Source organism: Sinocyclocheilus rhinocerous, unplaced genomic scaffold (assembly GCF_001515625.1).
Source record: "Sinocyclocheilus rhinocerous isolate Xijiao unplaced genomic scaffold, SAMN03320098_v1.1 scaffold95, whole genome shotgun sequence".
NCBI classification, from domain to species: Eukaryota; Metazoa; Chordata; class Actinopteri; order Cypriniformes; family Cyprinidae; genus Sinocyclocheilus; species Sinocyclocheilus rhinocerous.
The window spans coordinates 1,715,668-1,734,372 of NW_015662004.1; the positions used below are offsets into that span (position 1 = coordinate 1,715,668).

Consider the following 18,705-nt stretch of genomic DNA (forward strand, 5'->3'; position numbering starts at 1 on the left):
TATAATATATGTTTAATTGTTATAATATTTTAAAATATTTATTTTTACTTTGATTCCTTGAATTATTTGACATGCATATGTATTTTTTAAAATTTTATTTGTTTAAATTTCATTTATCCATAGCGTTGTCGTTAAGTCAGTTCCTTTGGATTAAAGGGTCTGCTAAATAGTGGTAATTCTTATATTTCTCTAGGAAGTATGCCATGTCAGTAAAGATCCCAGACACCAAGGGCTGTAGAAGATGCAGTGTGGGTGAGGACCAGTGACCTCTGTAGGCGTGTGAATCATTCTCTAGGCATTTCGTGCACATTTTAATGTTTATTTCTCTGCTTCCAGTTCGAAACCCCTACACTGACAGCATTTTCCTTTGTGCCGCTGTTCCCACTGGTTTGGTCCTTCTAATGTGGTATGAACCTCTGCAGAAGTTCATGCAGCTCAAGGTCAGCAATGAGAGATAAGAGTGATGGAAATGTAAAAAATATCTGCACTGTTGCGAAACTTTCCTGTCTCTCTCCCTCTCTCTTTCTCTCAGCACATTGCTCTGAATCTGCCAGAGTCTCTGCCCATCTTTGAGCTGCTCGTAAAGGAAACAGAGGAGCTGCCACAGGTCTGTGTGGGGGTGAGAAGCCGTCCCCGCCAAAAAGACAACACTGGACAGATGCACTTTGACATCATCCACCTGGATGACACACCACAAAGTCTGCCAGGTGTTGCACTGTGTGGATAAATCAATAATCACACACAAAACACTGACAAATCACTGTACCACATGCGTTTTACAACGGAAACAATTTATATGAAGAATCTTTCAAATGAACTATATGATTTAAATTAGACTGATCAGTAGTGCTTTGTTTGACTGATTTATGTGACTTCACAGATGGTGAGTCTTTGGAGGCCAATCAAGTGATTCAGCTCGACAGGGACACAGTTCTCATCGCACTGAAAAGTAAATTGCTTGTTTTCACTGAATCATTTGAAGCGCTTTGTATGTAGGCTCAAACTGGTTTAGAAAGTCATATTTTATATTATCCATGTCCCTTGTGTCTCTTAAATAATGTCATTCCTGCTTCATCCATGACTTACTCTTTGAGTCAATGACAAATAAGAGTGTCTAAAACAGAAAAGGAAAAATCTTTAAAAAAAAAAGTGCCAAGTTCTTAGAAACGTGTTCTTTGTATTCATGTTGGTTTCATGTGGTTTTGAGAAACTTTTACATAATTTTCAAGAAAAAATGTCATGTGGTGCAATCAAAACAAGTGAATACCATATTTTTCTTATACTATGAATACACAAGTATACACATCGTAATTATTATTGTGAAAAAATTAAATATATTGTGAAAAAAGTTTTTAAATATATTTTTCAACACTTTTTTTTTTTTGACAAATGTATGAATCATTAATAAAATATTCATAAAATATCTGGCTTGGGGGGGTTTTACCAGATGACACACACTCATTAGAGCCTTCTGGAGTCTCTCTGTGCTGTAATGTCCTTTTTCAAGGGTCCCTTTCTTTCCTCACATTTCTGCATGTTGGTTGCACCACATGACATTGTTGGTCGCACCATATGACACATGTTGACTTTATGCAGTGTCATGCCCCATAAACTTTCATTATAAGTGCATTACTGTCAATTAGTGATGGGAGAAACAAACCTTTTCATAGCTTCGAATCAAATGAACCAATTGCTTCGCAAAATGATTCACTGTTTCGAAGCGCTCAAAACCCCACACGCTGGTGACGCCTGCTGGTCAAAACTGTGTAAATGCAACAAAAAAAAAAGTTTTTTACAAACCCAATGCAAATGCTTTCTTAAAAGTATAATATATTAAATGCAATCAAAATAATGAAATACCATTAAATATGAAGTGTCTGTATAATATGTGTTTTTAAAATAATTATTATTCATTTGCAGGGCTTGTTTTGTTTGTTTTATGGAGAGCTTAAACAGACCAGTAGAAGCGCTCAAAACACCACACGCTGGTGACGCCTGTTGGTCAAAACTGTGTAAATGCAACAAAAAATCAGGTTAAAACATGCATAAAAACAGTTTTTTACAAACCCAATGCAAATGCTTTCTTAAAAGTATAATATATTAAATGCAATCAAAATAATGAAATACCATTAAATATGAAGTGTCTGTATAATATGTGTTTTTAAAATAATTATTATTCATTTGCAGGGCTTGTTTTGTTTGTTTTATGGAGAGCTTAAACAGACCAGTAAGAGACTACAACTCATCCTTTTAATTACTAAATTTGTTGTTAAAAATGTCTACAAATTGATAAAACTGATCCGAGATCAGAGACGATCAATGGAGCTCAATGAACTCGCATGATTCACGGATTCACAGGGATCGCCCCCCAAAGGCACACTATTGAAATTTCGAAACAGTTATGACGTAACGAAACCTCGTTTACTGAAATCACGTGACTTTGGCATTTTGATACGTGCTCCGAACCACTGTTTTGAAACAATTGGTTCGCAAAGGTTTCGAAGCTTCATGAAGCAGTGTTTCAAAAGCGGCCATCACTACTGTCAATACAGTTTCTGTGTTTTTACAAGCCAAGGAACCAAATCTATTAACACACCATTTTGTTTCAGACACAGTGAGGGTTGTGAATCTTCAGGGATGTCTGAGCCATCATAAGACCTCTGAACTTGCTTTTGAGTTTCCCATTCAGATGCTGGGTAAGGACATGATGCATCAAGCCGACGGTCGGCCATCAGCCAATGCCAGGCCTTCTTTGAGCATCTTTCAGCCTAGTTTTTCCAGTACAACCATCCGCAGCTTTTTGGCCGACTGAGTGTGTTGAGCCAGTCAGTGAGAGAAATCACTCTGATTGGCTGTTCAGCTTAGCGAACCAAGTTCACGAAAATAAAAATAAAAGTTAAGTCAAGAGGGCACATACAGAAGGCACTTCTAATTTTATATCTATGCCAACACACGTTTTCATTTTACTGACTACTGCCACCTACTGGTATGGAGAGTATTTGCGCTCACACAGGTACAGAACTATACGATGTAGACTTTGTGGTAACATTTTGGCCAAAAGATGATGACACACGGTCAGATAAAATGCAGATGAATAGGATCCAGCACCTCTTGGTTCTTGACTGTTTGTGCAGACCCAGTATCTCTCATCAGAATAGGTGTTATAGGAGCTTCTGATGAAAGTTAAACAGACGCTGTTAAATAGAATATTGGTTGTGATGACAGAAAGGGGAGGATTAGTGATCAAAATGATCACAGTGAGGATACTAGCATGTTCTTTTTTGCCCTCCTGACCATAAATATGCAATTTGCATCAACACAGTATCATTGGGCATTATTTGCGAATGACACGTCCTCAGTATTTGATGTTGACTGGCAGGAACATCCATCAATGCAAACTACTGTACTTGACTTCATTAGTCAAATTTTGATGTTTTGAATTGAAAATATGTCATTTATGACTATTTATGAATATATCATGACTGTGTAATTTGAGAATGAATGGGAGTAGCCTAAAACTATTTTTGATTCTTGCCACAATATTTAGATCACCATTAGATTGTGGCCATCTATCTATTTGGAATCTGTTGAATCTGGTGGTAATGTGGTTGTCTTTTGTAGTGTGTCTACAGGACAGTGTTCTTGTCTTCTGGAAACATGGTCTGAAAGGAAGGAGTTTACAAACTAATGAGGTAAACCTGTCGTCTACAACAATGATGGCTTCACTGATGTATGAGGAAGGAAGAAATGACGGAATATTATGCTGTTCCCCTCAGGTTACCCAGGAGATCACTGACAGAAGTCGAGTTTTTCAGGTTTTGGGAACAACTAGGTATGTTGTTTTCCCACTAGTTTAGCAACACGTTTGGTAATAAATTGAATCATATACTAATTTTTAAATGTTACTACAGGGATATTATCTTGCAAAGTACTCCTACGGATGATCCGTCTGCCATGAGCAACCTGTACATCCTCACGGGGCATGAAAGCAGCTACTGATGAGACACTGCGAATGTTGAGCAAGAGCTGGAAACACTACAAAGGTTGATAGTCCTCCCTTCCCTCCTGAGAGGGTAGAGTCATCAGGCCCAAAAAGCTCCAGGAACAGAGGAAAACATGATGAAGTCACGTACACAGGTCTCCAGAGCCTTTGAGGACAGGAGGCAGAATTGGAGCTGATGTGGAGGCACAAGGATCAACCATGAGAGAAAGTGGCCTGTGGACCTGTATACTATGTTTGAAACAACTTGTGAAACAGGCTGCTACGGGTCACTGACTAAACTAATGAGATGTTCTATTTAATACTAGACAGTCTGTTGTATTCCTTGTTTCAGGGAATATCGTATTATATCAACATGTTTTGGTGCAGTGGTTCAGAATTATCGTCCATTGGCCAGTAAAGTAGTTGATAGAATGTTGTCAACCATTGTACTGTAAAACCCACAAAAACCAAAACTGTGAAATAAATTAAATAAATGTAAACGACAAGGATAATTTGATGAATAGTATATTTCCTGTTATAGTCTTGTGACTGTACTGCCCAGTTTGTGTGTTTTAAATCACAGCACTAGCGGCCGCTGTTTCTTTCTTGAGCTCTTTATTTTTTAACAGTCTTGTCTTTTTTGGAAAGTCATTTTAAAAACAGGAAGCGCTTTACACAAGCGTTCAACAAGACGCGTTTAGGAAAGTAGCTGTAGTATTTACAGCAGTGTTAGCCTTATACCTGTCTGATAAAGTACTTAGCATCTGGTGGGAATTTGTAACGTACTTACAACGTGTTTTTTTTTAATGTTCTGTCAATGAAGAGTTGAATATTATATTCTCGGTATGAGTTTAGAGGTGGCTTGCTTGTCATTTCGCCAGCCGTACGCTACTCTTGTGTTGAATGGGGTGAAGACTATAGAGAGCCGCTGGCGGCCCCTGTTGTCAGAGCGGAGGAACTGCACGCTAGCGGTTCACATCGCTCAGAAGAGCTGGGAGGGAGAGGACTGGAGACTCGTCCTCACTGAAAGGCTGGGAATGACAACCGTGCAAACGGAGCAACTGCTGGAGTCTGGAGAAAGGTTCGGCCGTGGTGTTATAGCAGGTGAAATATACATTGATTTGTTAATAATTTTAATGTTTGTATAATATAAAGATTTATTATGTGCATAATTTAAATAAATTATTATATATATATATGGGTCAAAGACGAAAAAGGGTTTAAGCATAAAAACAATAAGTGTAGTACTGCTTTAAATTGTTGTTTAATTTAATTGCAATTTTGTTTTGTTTTTCTGAGCAAAAAAATAACATCATCAGGGCTGTAGAGTGCGACATATATGTCGCACGTGCTACGAAAATACTGGTCTGTGCGATGAATAAATTTACGTCTTTTCAGGCATATTTACAACAAAAATGTACTTATGACATTAAAAGACTAATTTCTTTCACCCAAATACTAATTAGTTGTAATTTTAAATTTTTTAAAATTTGCCACCATCCTAGGTTTTGCCCATTTGTCAGTAAGATTTTTTTACTAATTTAAAACCCAATAAAATTTAATATGCTCCCTTATTCTTTTATATATTTTAATATGTACACGTCAGAATAAGCATATTGTTTGAATTTTTACATAAATATCGTGTTACACTGAATGACAATGTAACATTATTTCAACCAAATTTTGACATTTTATTCTCCAAAAACATATTTGAAACCTTAGACACTTTACTTACATTTAATGTGCTTTCTATGGACATAAAATCACTTTTGTAAAATTTATTTTGATGCGGACATCTTAATGTCTTTGACCCATATATATCTACACACATAGACATAAGATAAATAGACATAAATAAATAGTAAACTAAAAGTTCATTCTTATTAAAGGTAGAGCTGAAACTTGAAGTACTAATGTACTTTCTCAAGTCAACAAAGTTTATCTTTATTATAGCCTACTTATAAATAAATATCAATTGATTGCAAATGAAGATACATAGATAGATTAGGTTATCAAAAAATATTATCAATTTATGGCTCGATTTAGCTCCTCGTCAAGTTTTTCCTCTGCTTTCTGGCGTTATTAATTTTGCTTATGTTTTTATGTGCCACTGAAGTTTGTGTGTACAACTAGTAGACAAGACCACCTAAACTGAGACTCAAGACCAGAGTGTGTTAAGACCAAACCAGCACTTCTCAAATTCATATGAAAGATCCACATTTAATGCCTGAGAAATATCTCATATTTAATCAATAAATACAATTATAATAATAAGACACTATATAGAGCTGTTTTCCTCCCACAGCCCAAAGACGTGCAGGTTAGGTTAACTGAACATTCTAAATTGTCCCCCGGACGTGTGTGTAAAGACAAGACTTGTGTATGGATTTACAGGTTCTCGCCATGAATATAGCCATAGATGCTGGATTGGCGTTAAGAAAGAAATAAACAAACAAACAATATAGAGCTGTTAGCAATCAAATGAAATCACTAACAACAATAATTGTACAATTCATCTATGCACTGCAGAGGCAGCACAGAAGCTGCATTTGAATTGGTACAATTACAACTGCAGAAATATTGTTATGATCAATGTTTTTGAAATAAAATTTTGAATATAGAAATATGATGGAAAAATAAGACTAAAACTAGTAGGTGGCAGATCACTTGAGTGAGTCACGGAATATTTTATTCAAACGATTCGTTCAAAGCAGCTGATTTATTTAGTAATGAAACACCACTCTGTGTTGCTCGGAAACACACAACAGCTCTGCTATGGATTTGTTTGGAACTACTTTCCTTGCAGAAATGGCCAAAAAAAATAATACTTTTCTGCAATCATACCTTGAATTTTTGGGGCATTTGTATGAATTTTGGTGACTTTTTGACACAATTCCCCAATACATTTCTGACCGGCACAGCAGTATCATATGAAATCTAATTAAAAATACGTTTGCATTTGAAGCAGTACATTATACAGCATCACATTAGTGATGTTAACAAATAAATCAGACAATGCATTGGCAATTTAGTAATATCCCCGCAGTTGCGGTCTTATGAATGATCTTGAAATAAAATCCCGAATCCTTTTAGTCTGACACCAAGACAAGACCGAGTACAAATGAGGTCGAGACCGAGACAAGACCAAGACCTTCAAAAAAAAGGTCTTAAGACCGCGTCTCGAGTGCTACAACACTAGTATGTCAGTCATTCTTGAGACATGGGACAAAACAGGTCCAGCAAGGGTAACTGCTATTAGGTTTAAAAATAAAAATATTTTCAATTTTAAATGTCATGAGGGATTAATAATAGAATGTATTTAACACAACTATCACCTTCAATTTAATTTTCTCATTAACATCTAAAACAGTGTGTCCACAGAGAAGGGTTCAATCATTCATATGCAATAAAATGGATAAAAATGTTTTTTTAATGATGAAAAAGAGCTTGTTTTATCAAAAGCAACACTTAATAATATCTCCTATCAAAGCAAGGTTGTTTTTTTTAATAACACATGCATGTTTCATAAGATTTTAAAGTTGCGTCCCCACCTTTTGTCAACACCGTCAGACATTCAATAAAATGTAATAAAATCAGGGAATATCAGGGGCAGCTGTCACTCTATCCCAGTTCTTCTCCTGCCCTCTGCTCTTTCTCATCCGTAACAGTGAAGCAAAGTATTCGGTTGTGTATTTGTGTCTGAGATGTGCCTCCCTGGAGATTTGCAATTCTATGTAATGTGTGCAAGATGTTTTTTCAACATGAAATATAAAAAAGGCATTTGTTACATTTATATCGTGTTAATTTATAATGAGGTAACGGGGCTCTTGGAACATTAAAATGGTACACAAACATGTAGATGTACGTGTTATTTCAGGGGAAGTGAGCATTCAACACTTCAAAATGGATCAATAAATTTTACATTATGCGAGCATAGTTCATCTTATTTCTGTTTTCCTCATTACCTGAGCATCGCTGAGAAGCCAGGATTTGGGATTTGGATTTGGAGGAAGCCAGATGGGCATTCACCGTTAACCCCCACACAATGCTATTAACATGTTCGCTTTTTTTCCTCAAAATCTTTTATTTTTATTTTTTTATAATTATTATATTATTTTTAAGCCGTATTATGTAATAAGGGTATATAAAAATGATTTCTAAACATTGCCTGCCTGTTGCATTTTGGGTAACGTAGTAGATATTAGCGCTGGCGTGGCAGTGCGGGAGGCGAGTTTACGAATCCTACTGCGTTGAAGACTGATAATTAATATTCATGAGCGGAGTCCTTGCGATTGGAAACTATCGACGCAACCTAATTAATATTCAGGAGCAAACCATCACCATTGGAAGGTTGTTGCAGCACAGACCTAATTATTATTCACGAGCGATTCCTTTCGACGTAGTAGGATTCATGATTTCGAGTCTCGGCGAGTCACAAAGTTTTAGAGGAAAGCGTTTGCAGAGCCAGACACACGATGAGCGTTGGATGTGCAACATAGCGTGATTTTGCCCGTCTGTAAGCCTACAGTAGAGGATGGATAAGCGACCGACCTCAGCACAGTCAAACGCTGAAACTCCAGACAGGTCAGTGCCAATAACATCCATTTTATAGTTTATGACACTGACACCCCATCTACACTGCTAGTGGATTATAATGGACGCGTTCTTGTAAGTCGCGCTGTAGAGCTAGAGTGTCATAAACCAGGTGTTTTACTGCCTTCTAGTTACTGAGTGACTTGATGCAAACAAAACCCTTGGGCTAACTGTTTGAATGAAATGTTGTGTTATATTAACCAGACATGCAGATAAGAAAGCATTTGATCAACATGAGCAACACTGATGACTTTTAACCTTCATAATAAATTATTGGATGATGGTCTTTATTAAAGGTGCACTCACATAAACAGCGGTTTTGAAAATATTAAAAATCATGAACGCTCGCGAGAGATGTATACTGCAGACATATTAGTCTATTTTGTAATACGTGGAGCGGGTCGACCCCTCATGGGCGCCGCTTTGTTGATATCACATGACCAAACCGTGTCATGTAATTGGCCGAGTTAATAGTAAAAAAATAACTAAATAAAAACTAATTTTATTATGTCTACTTGCTATGGAAGCCCGTTTCTGCCACTGATTAAAAAGTTTAAAAAGCTAATTGTGAGGTTTTTTTTTTCCCTTGCAAGTTTACATCTAGGAATTCTCACTTTTTTTCTCAGAACTGCATGAAATAAACTCAATTGCGAGTTATAAATTCAAAATTGTGAGAAATAAAGTCGCAATTGTGTGATAAAGTCAGAATTGCAAGGTATACACTCGTCTTTTTTCCTCAGAATTAGACTATAACTCACAATTGCGAGTTTACATCTCACAATTCTGAGAAAAGAAGTCAGAATTGCAAGATACAAACGTCAGAATTGTGAAAAAAGTCAGAACTTCGAAATACAAACGCAATCACGAGGGGGGAAAAAGTCAAAATTGTGAGTTTATAGGCTATCTCAGTTCTGAGAAAAGAAGTCAGAATTGCAAGATATAAACTCACAATGGCGAGGAAAAATTCAGAATGGTCAGTTTATATCCTGCAGTTCTGACTTTGTAACTCACAATTTTTATCTCGTAATTCTGAGGGGAAAAAAGTTGGAATTGTGAGATAAAAAGTCACGATTATCTTTTTAAATTTTTCATTATTCAATTACGGAAACAGGCAACAATAACTAAGCCAGTGCTCAAGATGTTTTATAAAGTAAGTATAAATATATAGTCCATCTAAACTACAGATGTACATGAGTGTCTGACAGCATAGTTCAGAATGATGAATGCTGTTGTTGTACTGGTACTATTGGGATGAATAAGAGCCAGCTGTATATTAACAGAAACTATGCTCTTCTAAGTATTTTACTGTCAGACATATACTGTATGTACAGACATATACTCACTAACACTTTCACATTATAGTCCCACAGGGCCTCATGTTGAGTGGTGTAAACAACTGATTGCAGCCACAATGTCAAGTCAGATCTCTGGACCCATCAGCTCAGAAATGATTTCCAGAGAGTACAAGGTATGAGTGTAAATACGTACCGGTATGTGTATACTTAAAATAGACTTAAAACACTTTTTCTATTGATACACAACACAGATCTCATATGGTTTGGATTACATTAGCTTTACAAAAAGTATATCTGCTTTCATTTGTTATGTGGATATTCATGACACTTATGCACCCTGATTTATTCATGTTTTTGCTTATATTTCATCACAGTTTGGTAATTTGTAGAGGTAGAAGACTGTGTACTGAAGCAAACAATACAGCAAAATGGGTAAATGCTCACTAACTCAAAACAGGCTCTTGTTTTTCTCTATGCATTGCCAGAGATCTCCACCCAGTGCTTTTAGTTTATATACTCTTATGCAAGAGGCAGCACAGACAACTGCTGTTTTTGTCATGAAACCAAAGTGTATCAGAACATTGCTAGATTCAAGTCTTCACAGATACATAGTCCACATGGAAAGAGAAACTTCTCTTAATATTTAGTCATTTTGTCACAAAACCCTTTCGGTGGAACTTAAAAGGTTAATTTTTCCTGGCCATATCCTAGGATTATAAAAGCATCATAAAAATAGTCCAGACAACTCAAGTCATATGATAGCTTTGTGTGAGGAACAGACAGAAAACAGTTGACTGGTAATTGTTGATAATCTTTTCTTTTGGTGTGGTGTTAAAGGAATAGCTCACTCAGAAATTAACTTTTGCTTAAAATCTACTCACCCTCAGGCCATCCAAGATGTAGATGAGTTTGTTTCCTCCTCAGAACAGATTTGGAGAAATTTACAAAATTTTCATTACATCCTCACCAGTGGATCCTCTGCAGTGAATGGGTGCCGTCAGAATGAACGTCCAAACAGCTGATAAAAGCATCACAATAATCCACAAGTACTCCATTCTACTCCAGTCCATCAATTAACATCTTGTGAAGCGAAAAGCTGCATGTTTGTAGGAAACAAATCCATCATTAAGACATTTTTAACTTTAAACCTTTGCTTCCGGCTAAAATATAAGTAGTCTATTCATAATATATGCATTCTCCAGTAATTCAGATCTGAATCAGGAGAAAAATACGCACAGAACAAAGCACAATTTACAAGTGAAAACGGTTCTAAACAGTTCTATGTTGGTGGATTTTGATGTGAGAGGACATCAGGGGACCTTTCCACTGGAAGTAGTGTTTTTATGGATTATACAGTCGTATTTTGGCCACAAGAGACTGATAAAAAAAAAGTAATGATACTTTAAACATTGGTCCCTTATAAGTTGAGATCGACTGCAACTTTATTTATTTATTTTTTAGAATATATTTTATTTGTCAGTTTTTACAGGGATAATATACAGTCAACTAAGTCAATCATATGTTGATTTCCTCAAAAACAGTCACTATCAGAGTGTTCTGTTCAGAGTTGTTGATGCAGAAACCTTGACTAACATCTAAGATCTGGGAAAGTAGGGAAAGTGCTAAAATGTACATGACCCCTTTTTACCTCATTACACCTGCATGGAAGTTTCTTGAAACGATTGCGCTTCCACAAACTTTCTGGTGTGATCACATGCACTGTAATGGTTCTGCTCTTTCTTCTTTCTCTTACCTCATCACTCTTTGTTTTTCTGTGGTGTTGTGGTGTTTCTTTGGTGCAGGACTGTGATGTGGAAGTTAAAGGATTTCTCTTGGACAGTGACCCTCAGCAGACTGCCTCCTCTTCGGCAAGTCTCTTTCTGTGTGTGTGTGTGTGTGTGTGTGTGTGTGTGTGTATAAGAGACTCTGTTAACTTTTTGACATGAATATTAACTTTAATGTCCGTCCCATGCACTGAAAGCTCTCTCCTCCACATCACGAGTAGACACGCCCCTTATTGCTGATTGGCTACAAGTTTGTTTTGCTATTCGGCCCGAATCAGTTTTCTAAAGTGTTTTTGAAAAATCACATACCCTGCCTTTAAATCTATCAATCTATCTGTCTGTCTGTCTGTCTGTCTACCTACCTACCTACCTACCTACCTACCTATCAAAACAACTGTCTGTCTGTCTGTTTTGTATCAAAGCATTGTATCAAAAACATTTGAAAAAATGTGTAAATGTGGATTGTATTGTCTAGACATAATGAATTGTTTTTGATAATTACCAGCATGTCCATGTAAATGCACTAACGGATGCTGTCGAAAGAGCATGATTTGTATTTGAATCTCCAGTATGCCTTACTGTATTTTACACTATTGATATAGATCACTGAATGTGTGAGTGGAAAATACAGATGTTTTGACTCATATGCCATTATGAAATATCACCACCCCGTGCCATCTTTTCAGGGCTTTATTAGCATAATGCCGAACAGATCTCCATAGATCTTTTGTCTTTGTGAAGGTCAAGCCTGTTGAACTCCACAGTGCCGTCGTTGTCCTACAGCTGGACTGTAACAGAATGACTGAATTCTCTGAGTCCATGAAGCTGCCAAGCAGTTGTGTCACTGTGGGTGGAGCAGACCCATGAGCCCCATCTCATCCCGCTGAGCTCCCTACTGCTCACTGTCAACAATGTGCTCACAGAAAATGAACTTTTAGGACCATTGACTTGTGATTCATTGGATCTGAAAAGAGTAATCATAATGCTTTCATACTGCATATAGATACGATTTTTACTAGTTACTGGTGCTAAATTTATCATCAAGATGCTGCAGTGGTGTAGATGGTTTGCTGTGTGGTTGCAGAGGTGTTCAGAGTTTATTCTAGCTATGTGAAGACATGCATATTCCCTTCTGTCAAAGTTAAAGAAAGCATCTAAAAATATGAATCTCAAATATTTAGCTCTTGCTGAAATTGCGTCATCAGCAGTTGGCTTATAATGTCAGATTTTTTTCAGCGTTCTAAATTACAGCCTTTCCTTTCGTGTTTAGTTTACAACCTCAAGCATTGGACGGACTGTTTGCTTTAGGCGGAGAGAGAACTTAAAGTCTGGGAGTGGAAGCAAAGGAAACCACATGCAGAGCTTTTCTATGTCTTTCTGACACTGAGTTGTATTTTTATAAATCAGCATTTGTTTGATTTTTTTTTTTTTGGATGTCTGTTTTATTAGAGATTTCCCAATAGTTTACTAATAAATGGCACTTATGAAGGTAAGCACCACTATTAATATTGTACATAGTAGTAATAAAAAAAACTTAAGAATTTGTCCTATATTGAGGGACCAGAATATCATAGAGACATTGGGCTCTGGGTTTTCTCTTATGACATGACTAATAAGTTGTCTAACTTCCAGCTACAACATCCTAGCAACTGCATAGCAATGCCCTGGCAACATGTTACACAAGTTTTTGGGCAGGCATCACTCAAAATGTGGTCATATTCTGATTATGTAAGTGTCATGTAAAATACAGTACATTAACCTAATTGCAAAAAACACATAATGCCAACATTCTGTATTCTATCAATCATATTAAGACAGTTGGCATATGTCTGTATTAATCAGAATTTTGTATCATTTAAATGCCTTATTCAGAATATATGTCTAAATTATGCTGAGACTGGAATATTCCAATAGGAACATGTAAACGCTTATCCAGAATATCTTTTCCTTAATCAGAAAATGATGTGTATCATATCAAAATGTTTGTGTGACAGGCACTCAGAGAAGGAAATAAGCAGGCTCAGATGGAAGAGGCCCCACGCGTTCCTGGAGAAACCATCAAAGCTATTGGTAAGGAATTTAACACTTGTGCTTTCATAATTGAGCATCTTTTTACGTGATGTATTAGTATAGAACCATCATGAAGCATAGCAAACCAACCATAAAAAGAAAAGTTAATATATGGGTCACAGGCTAAAAATTGTCATCCTTTTTAGACAGTATAGTTTCAGGTCTTCCACACGTTGTCCATGTCAATGGTAGATAAACTTTGTATGCTGTGGTGTTTTTTTTACAGTCAAAGACGTCATGTATATCTGTCCGTTCTCTGGGGTCGTGAGGGGAACTCTAACCATCACTGACTACAAGCTCTTCTTTAAAAGCCTGGTGCGGGTAAACACACTTTCTATTTCTTTTTACGGCATCTGAATGCAGTGACACACCAAACTGACATTGAAAGCCGACTGTGGTGTCACTTCACATCAGAGTTCTGCTTGAATAATCAGCAATGTAGTTTATAGTAAAAAATACAGATGTTTCTGTACTTCTCAGTGCTGAAATATTTGAAACCGTTTCAAAACTCATTTTCATTGGCGGCTTTTCTTGTCGGGCAGTTTGTGAGACAGATCACTCTGATTGGCTGTTCAGCTTAGTGAACCAGTGCACGAGAAGAAGCGAAAGTGATGAAAGCAAGCAAAACGACAAACTCCAGAGGGCGCACACAGAAGAATGTTCTTCATCTTACCTGACCATTTCAATACGCAAATATTTTCATAACGACTTGACTGTCTGGAAAGAATAAAGACCAACTGATCAACATGATTCATATTCAAAATGTTAAGCAAGCGCTGCTTTGTTTACAGATATATATATCCACAGTCTTACCCTGCGTCCCAATGTTCATACTATCCATCCTAAATAGTATGTGAGATTAGAATAACTGTGTCCCAAAGCATAGTATGTTGAAAAGAGTATGCCAAAAGTCCCCGGATGGTCTACTATTTCAGGTCGATTTTTGAAGTGTGGATCCGTGCACACTCTAATGGCTAAAATTGCCCACAATCCATTGCGCTTTGGCGAAGGATTCGGTCCAGAACTACAAACACGAATAAAACGCGTTAAACGTGGCGGATGCGCGCGATCGATGGTTAGGTAGAGAGGTTTACAAAAAGGGGTTTGAGTTACTAATAATCAACATTTAACCTGGTAAAAATATTATTTATTGTTATTTGTGTTATATTTCATCTGCAATAGTAATGTGAACTTTTATAAACATCCATTTGGTCGTTAACTTTTAAATGCATCATTATGCAGAAAATATGAGCAGAGTTCTCCGCATGAAAGACCCGCGACTGGCAGATCAACGAGCTACTTCTTTTCTCTCCAGTACAGTAGGAAGTTAAATGAAATGAAATGTGGAGGATGTTAACTGTGACAAGATGATTGACAGGCCAGTTTACAGTGACAGGGTGCGTGTAACAGGTGCGACAGAGTGGTCCTTTAAAGACGCAATTGTGTGACGTGATAGTATGTCCCAAAACTTGCCTACTCTTCTACTACACACTCAAAAGTGTGTACTTTTTCTTCACCAAAAGAGTACATACTTTAAGGGCATTTTTGAAGTGTGGATCCGTGCACACTCTGATGGCTAATATTGCCCACAATTCATTGCGCTTTGACGAATGATTCGGTTCGGAACTACAAACATGAATAAAAAACGTTAAAAAACTACAAACATGGAGGATGTGCGCGACCTACGGTTAAGTAGAGAGGTTTAAATAAAGGGGTTTGAGTTACTAATAATCAACATTTAACCTGGTAAAAATATTATTTATTGTTATTTGTGTTATATTTCATCTGCAATAGCAATGTGAACTTTTATAAACATCCATTTGGTCGTTAACTTTTAAATGCATCATTATGCAGAAAATATGAGCAGAGTTCTCCGCATGAAAGACCCGCGACTGGCAGATCAACGAGTTACTACTTTTCTCTCCAGTACGGTAGGAAGTTAAAATGAAATGAAATGTGGAGGATGTTTACTGTGACAAGATGGTTGACAGGCCAGTTTACAGTGACAGGGTGCGTGTAGCAGGTGCGACAGAGCGGTCCTTTAAAGACGCAATTGTGTGGCGTGATAGTATGTCCCAAAACTTGCCTACTCTTCTACTACACACTCAAAAGTGTGTACTTTTTCTTCACCAAAAGAGTACATACTTTAAGGGCATAGTATAAGTAGGCACATTAGGACGCAGCACACGCTCCAGTTTTCTTGTTTGAATGATGCATACAGACTACTGCCACCTGCTGGTATGGAGAGTTATTTTCCCTCGGGCAGAGGCAGAACATATCTGCAGGTTCAAGCACAACTTTCCAGCTCAGACCCAGGTGACGCGAGGCAGCTTTCATTTTCACTAGTTTTTTGAAGTTGGTTTGGTGTGTCACAACCTTAAAAACCAAAGTAAGTTTAGCTTTTGCCCTAATACTGGCATACGCTCTTTCGACATACTCAAAAGTTTAGACTTTCCTATGGCCTGCAAAGTACATAATTCTACTATGCACTAAAAGTATGCAAATCAGGACACAGCCATGATCTCTATAAAATACAATATGAGGTGCTGGCTCAGTAGATTAATTAATTTAGTGCTCTAAAGTGTTTTCTCAGATCTCCACAAGCACAGATGTTTTGGTTGGTTGATAACGTTTCTTCTGTGTTTGGGAAAGGATCCTCCGTTTGTGCTGGATGTGAATCTTGGAGCCATTAGCAGACTGGAGTCTATCGCCGTTCAGAGTCACGGAGAGAACACTCAAGGACTTGAGATCGTTTGCAAGGCAAAGGACACATCAGTCTTTTTCCACTCTTCATTGGCTCTCGGCCTCTTCCTTTTCCTATCTTCACTTCACACACTTTCAAATATTAATTCCTGTTTTTTACCACAGGACTTGAGAAACCCCCGGTTTGCGTACAGGAAGGAGGGACAGAGCAATTTGGAGGTGTTTGAAATACTGTCAAAGTACGCATTCCCTCTCTTCCACAACCTGGTACGACTTTTTGAAAACACCCACATATGTGTACAGTAGCTGAAGGTGTTTCAGTGTGTTTAATGATGCACGTTCCCTCTCCTTTCCTTCAGCCTCTCTTTGCCTTTAAGTACCGAGAGACATTTCCAGAAGATGGCTGGAAGATCTACGACCCAGTCGCTGAGTATAAGAGGCAGGTAAGAACTATCATCACCACTCACCTTATGCAAAGTATGTGTTAATACAGGTCATTATTTTGGTATTATGTTCTGATCTACATGTGTCGATGTTGTGGATGGTAACAGGGTCTTCCAAACGAGAGCTGGATCATCAGTAAAGTCAACAGCAGTTACGAGGTGTGCGAGACGTATCCCGCTCTGCTGGTCCTTCCTTCAAACGTCACAGAGGACGAACTGAAGAGAGTGGCGGCCTTTAGGGCCAAACGCCGTTTCCCAGTAAGATAACTAATTATTTTTAATTGAAAAGGAGAGTTTAGTTTTCTTTATGGTCCTTTGTTTGACAAATTAAAACATCTTCTAGCAGCATCTGTATTGTCATCAGGGTTATTATAGTTATCAGAACATAAAAACATTTTTTTTTTAAATGTATATTTGTTACTTGAAATAAAATTAATGTTAACTGAAATCAAATCAAATATGTTACCCTGGACCACAAAACCAGTCATAAGGGTCAATTTTTTAAAATTGAGATGTATACATCATATCAAAGCTGAATAAATAAGCTTTACATTGATGTATGGTTTGTTAGGATAGGACAATATTTGGCCGAGATACAACTATTTGAAAATCTGGAATCTGAGGGTGCAAAAAAATCAAAATACTGAGAAAATTACCTTTAAAGTTGTCCAAATGAAGTTCTTAGCAATGCATATTACTAATCAAAAATTAAGTTTTGATATATTTACGGTAGGAAATTTACAAAATATCTTCATGGAACATGATCTTTACTTAATATCCTAATGATTTTTGGCATAAAAGAAAAATCGATAATCACATATTAAAAAACTTACATTTATTTCATTTCAGATAGTTGCCAAGGCATAATTTTTCTATTTTTATTTAATTTAACTTGATGTACTAAATTAACTAAAACTAAAATTGAAATGAAAATTTATCAAAACTATATAGACATATTTAAAAAAAAAAAAACTGTAATAAATATAATATTATTTAAAAAATGATAATAGTAATTCAATGAGACTACAAAAATAAAGACTGTCGTACAGCAGTTTTTAACTGATTTGTTATATGACCCACATTACAACATTCCGTCAGGTGCTGTCCTGGATTCACCCTGAGAGTCAGGCCGCCATAGTGCGCTGCGGTCAGCCACAGGTGGGTCCAACAGACCGCCGCTGCAGGGAGGATGAGCGGTACCTGCAGACCATACTCGACGCCAACGCTCAGTCTCACAAGCTCTGCATCTTTGATGCTCGCCAAAGCACTGTGGCTGATACTAACAAAGTAAGAAACTGTTTTAACAAACAAATACTGCAGATATACACTACCATTCAAAAGTCTGAGGTCAGTGAGGACGTGTTTTTGGATGCATTAAACAGAGAAAGAGTGACGGTAAAGACATTTATAATGTTACAAAATGTTTCTGTTTTAAATAAATACTGATCTTTTCAACTTTCTATTCATCAAGGAATTCTGAAAAAACTTTTTCACGGTTTCCACAGAAAATATTAAGCAGGCCAACTGTTTTTAACATTGATAATAATCAGAAATGTTTCTTGGGCAGCAATTTAGCATATTAGAGTGATTTCTGAAGGATCATGTGACACTGGAGACTAGAGTAATGATGCTGAAAATTCAGCTTCAAATAGGCACCTTAGAGACCTGCACTATCGTGGGACCCAACGCAACAGAGTGCGGCGCGGGACAACACTTGATGGGTGAGTGCGGGCGGGTAGAGACTCATGTGTGCGGGATGCGGGAGAATAAGTGTGTACCCACACTAGGCAATCTTAACCGTGCCCGAGCGCGTTTGACCCCCAAAGCCCAGTTCA

At 37.2% G+C, this 18,705-nt stretch overlaps 2 protein-coding genes across 10 annotated transcripts in view; both read left to right on the forward strand.

The window, feature by feature from the left end:
* Nucleotides 1–18,705, forward strand: part of LOC107727265 (mitogen-activated protein kinase kinase kinase kinase 2-like) — a 40,074-nt gene that overhangs the window by 20,365 nt on the left and 1,004 nt on the right. The window contains exons 25-33 of one of the 4 annotated variants that reach the window (XR_001638339.1): nucleotides 194–252; nucleotides 337–440; nucleotides 533–707; nucleotides 881–949; nucleotides 2,610–2,696; nucleotides 3,622–3,692; nucleotides 3,777–3,832; nucleotides 3,912–4,477; nucleotides 6,963–6,974. Coding sequence is in view for 2 of the 4 variants with exons in the window: in XM_016537074.1 (XP_016392560.1) it covers nucleotides 194–252; nucleotides 337–440; nucleotides 533–707; nucleotides 881–949; nucleotides 2,610–2,696; nucleotides 3,622–3,692; nucleotides 3,777–3,832; nucleotides 3,912–3,999 (709 nt within the window). In the remaining 2 variants the exon portion in view is untranslated. Of the gene's footprint in view, nucleotides 1–193; nucleotides 253–336; nucleotides 441–532; nucleotides 708–880; nucleotides 950–2,609; nucleotides 2,697–3,621; nucleotides 3,693–3,776; nucleotides 3,833–3,911; nucleotides 4,826–6,962; nucleotides 6,975–18,705 lie in introns of those variants that run through there. The other 3 variants (XR_001638340.1, XM_016537074.1, XM_016537075.1) reach the window with 3 other exon arrangements.
* LOC107727267 (myotubularin-related protein 1-like) overlaps nucleotides 5,015–18,705 on the forward strand; it is a 21,189-nt gene continuing 7,498 nt past the window's right edge. Inside the window, exons 1-10 of one of the 6 annotated variants that reach the window (XM_016537076.1) lie at nucleotides 8,347–8,566; nucleotides 9,938–10,043; nucleotides 11,673–11,738; nucleotides 13,649–13,724; nucleotides 13,951–14,045; nucleotides 16,377–16,484; nucleotides 16,593–16,694; nucleotides 16,787–16,870; nucleotides 16,979–17,128; nucleotides 17,969–18,157. In XM_016537076.1, coding sequence (XP_016392562.1) covers nucleotides 8,517–8,566; nucleotides 9,938–10,043; nucleotides 11,673–11,738; nucleotides 13,649–13,724; nucleotides 13,951–14,045; nucleotides 16,377–16,484; nucleotides 16,593–16,694; nucleotides 16,787–16,870; nucleotides 16,979–17,128; nucleotides 17,969–18,157 — 1,026 coding nt within the window. In that variant the 5' untranslated portion in view covers nucleotides 8,347–8,516. Of the gene's footprint in view, nucleotides 5,087–8,346; nucleotides 8,567–9,937; nucleotides 10,044–11,672; nucleotides 11,739–13,050; nucleotides 13,383–13,648; nucleotides 13,725–13,950; nucleotides 14,046–16,376; nucleotides 16,485–16,592; nucleotides 16,695–16,786; nucleotides 16,871–16,978; nucleotides 17,129–17,968; nucleotides 18,158–18,705 lie in introns of those variants that run through there. The other 5 variants (XM_016537077.1, XM_016537078.1, XM_016537081.1 and 2 more) reach the window with 5 other exon arrangements.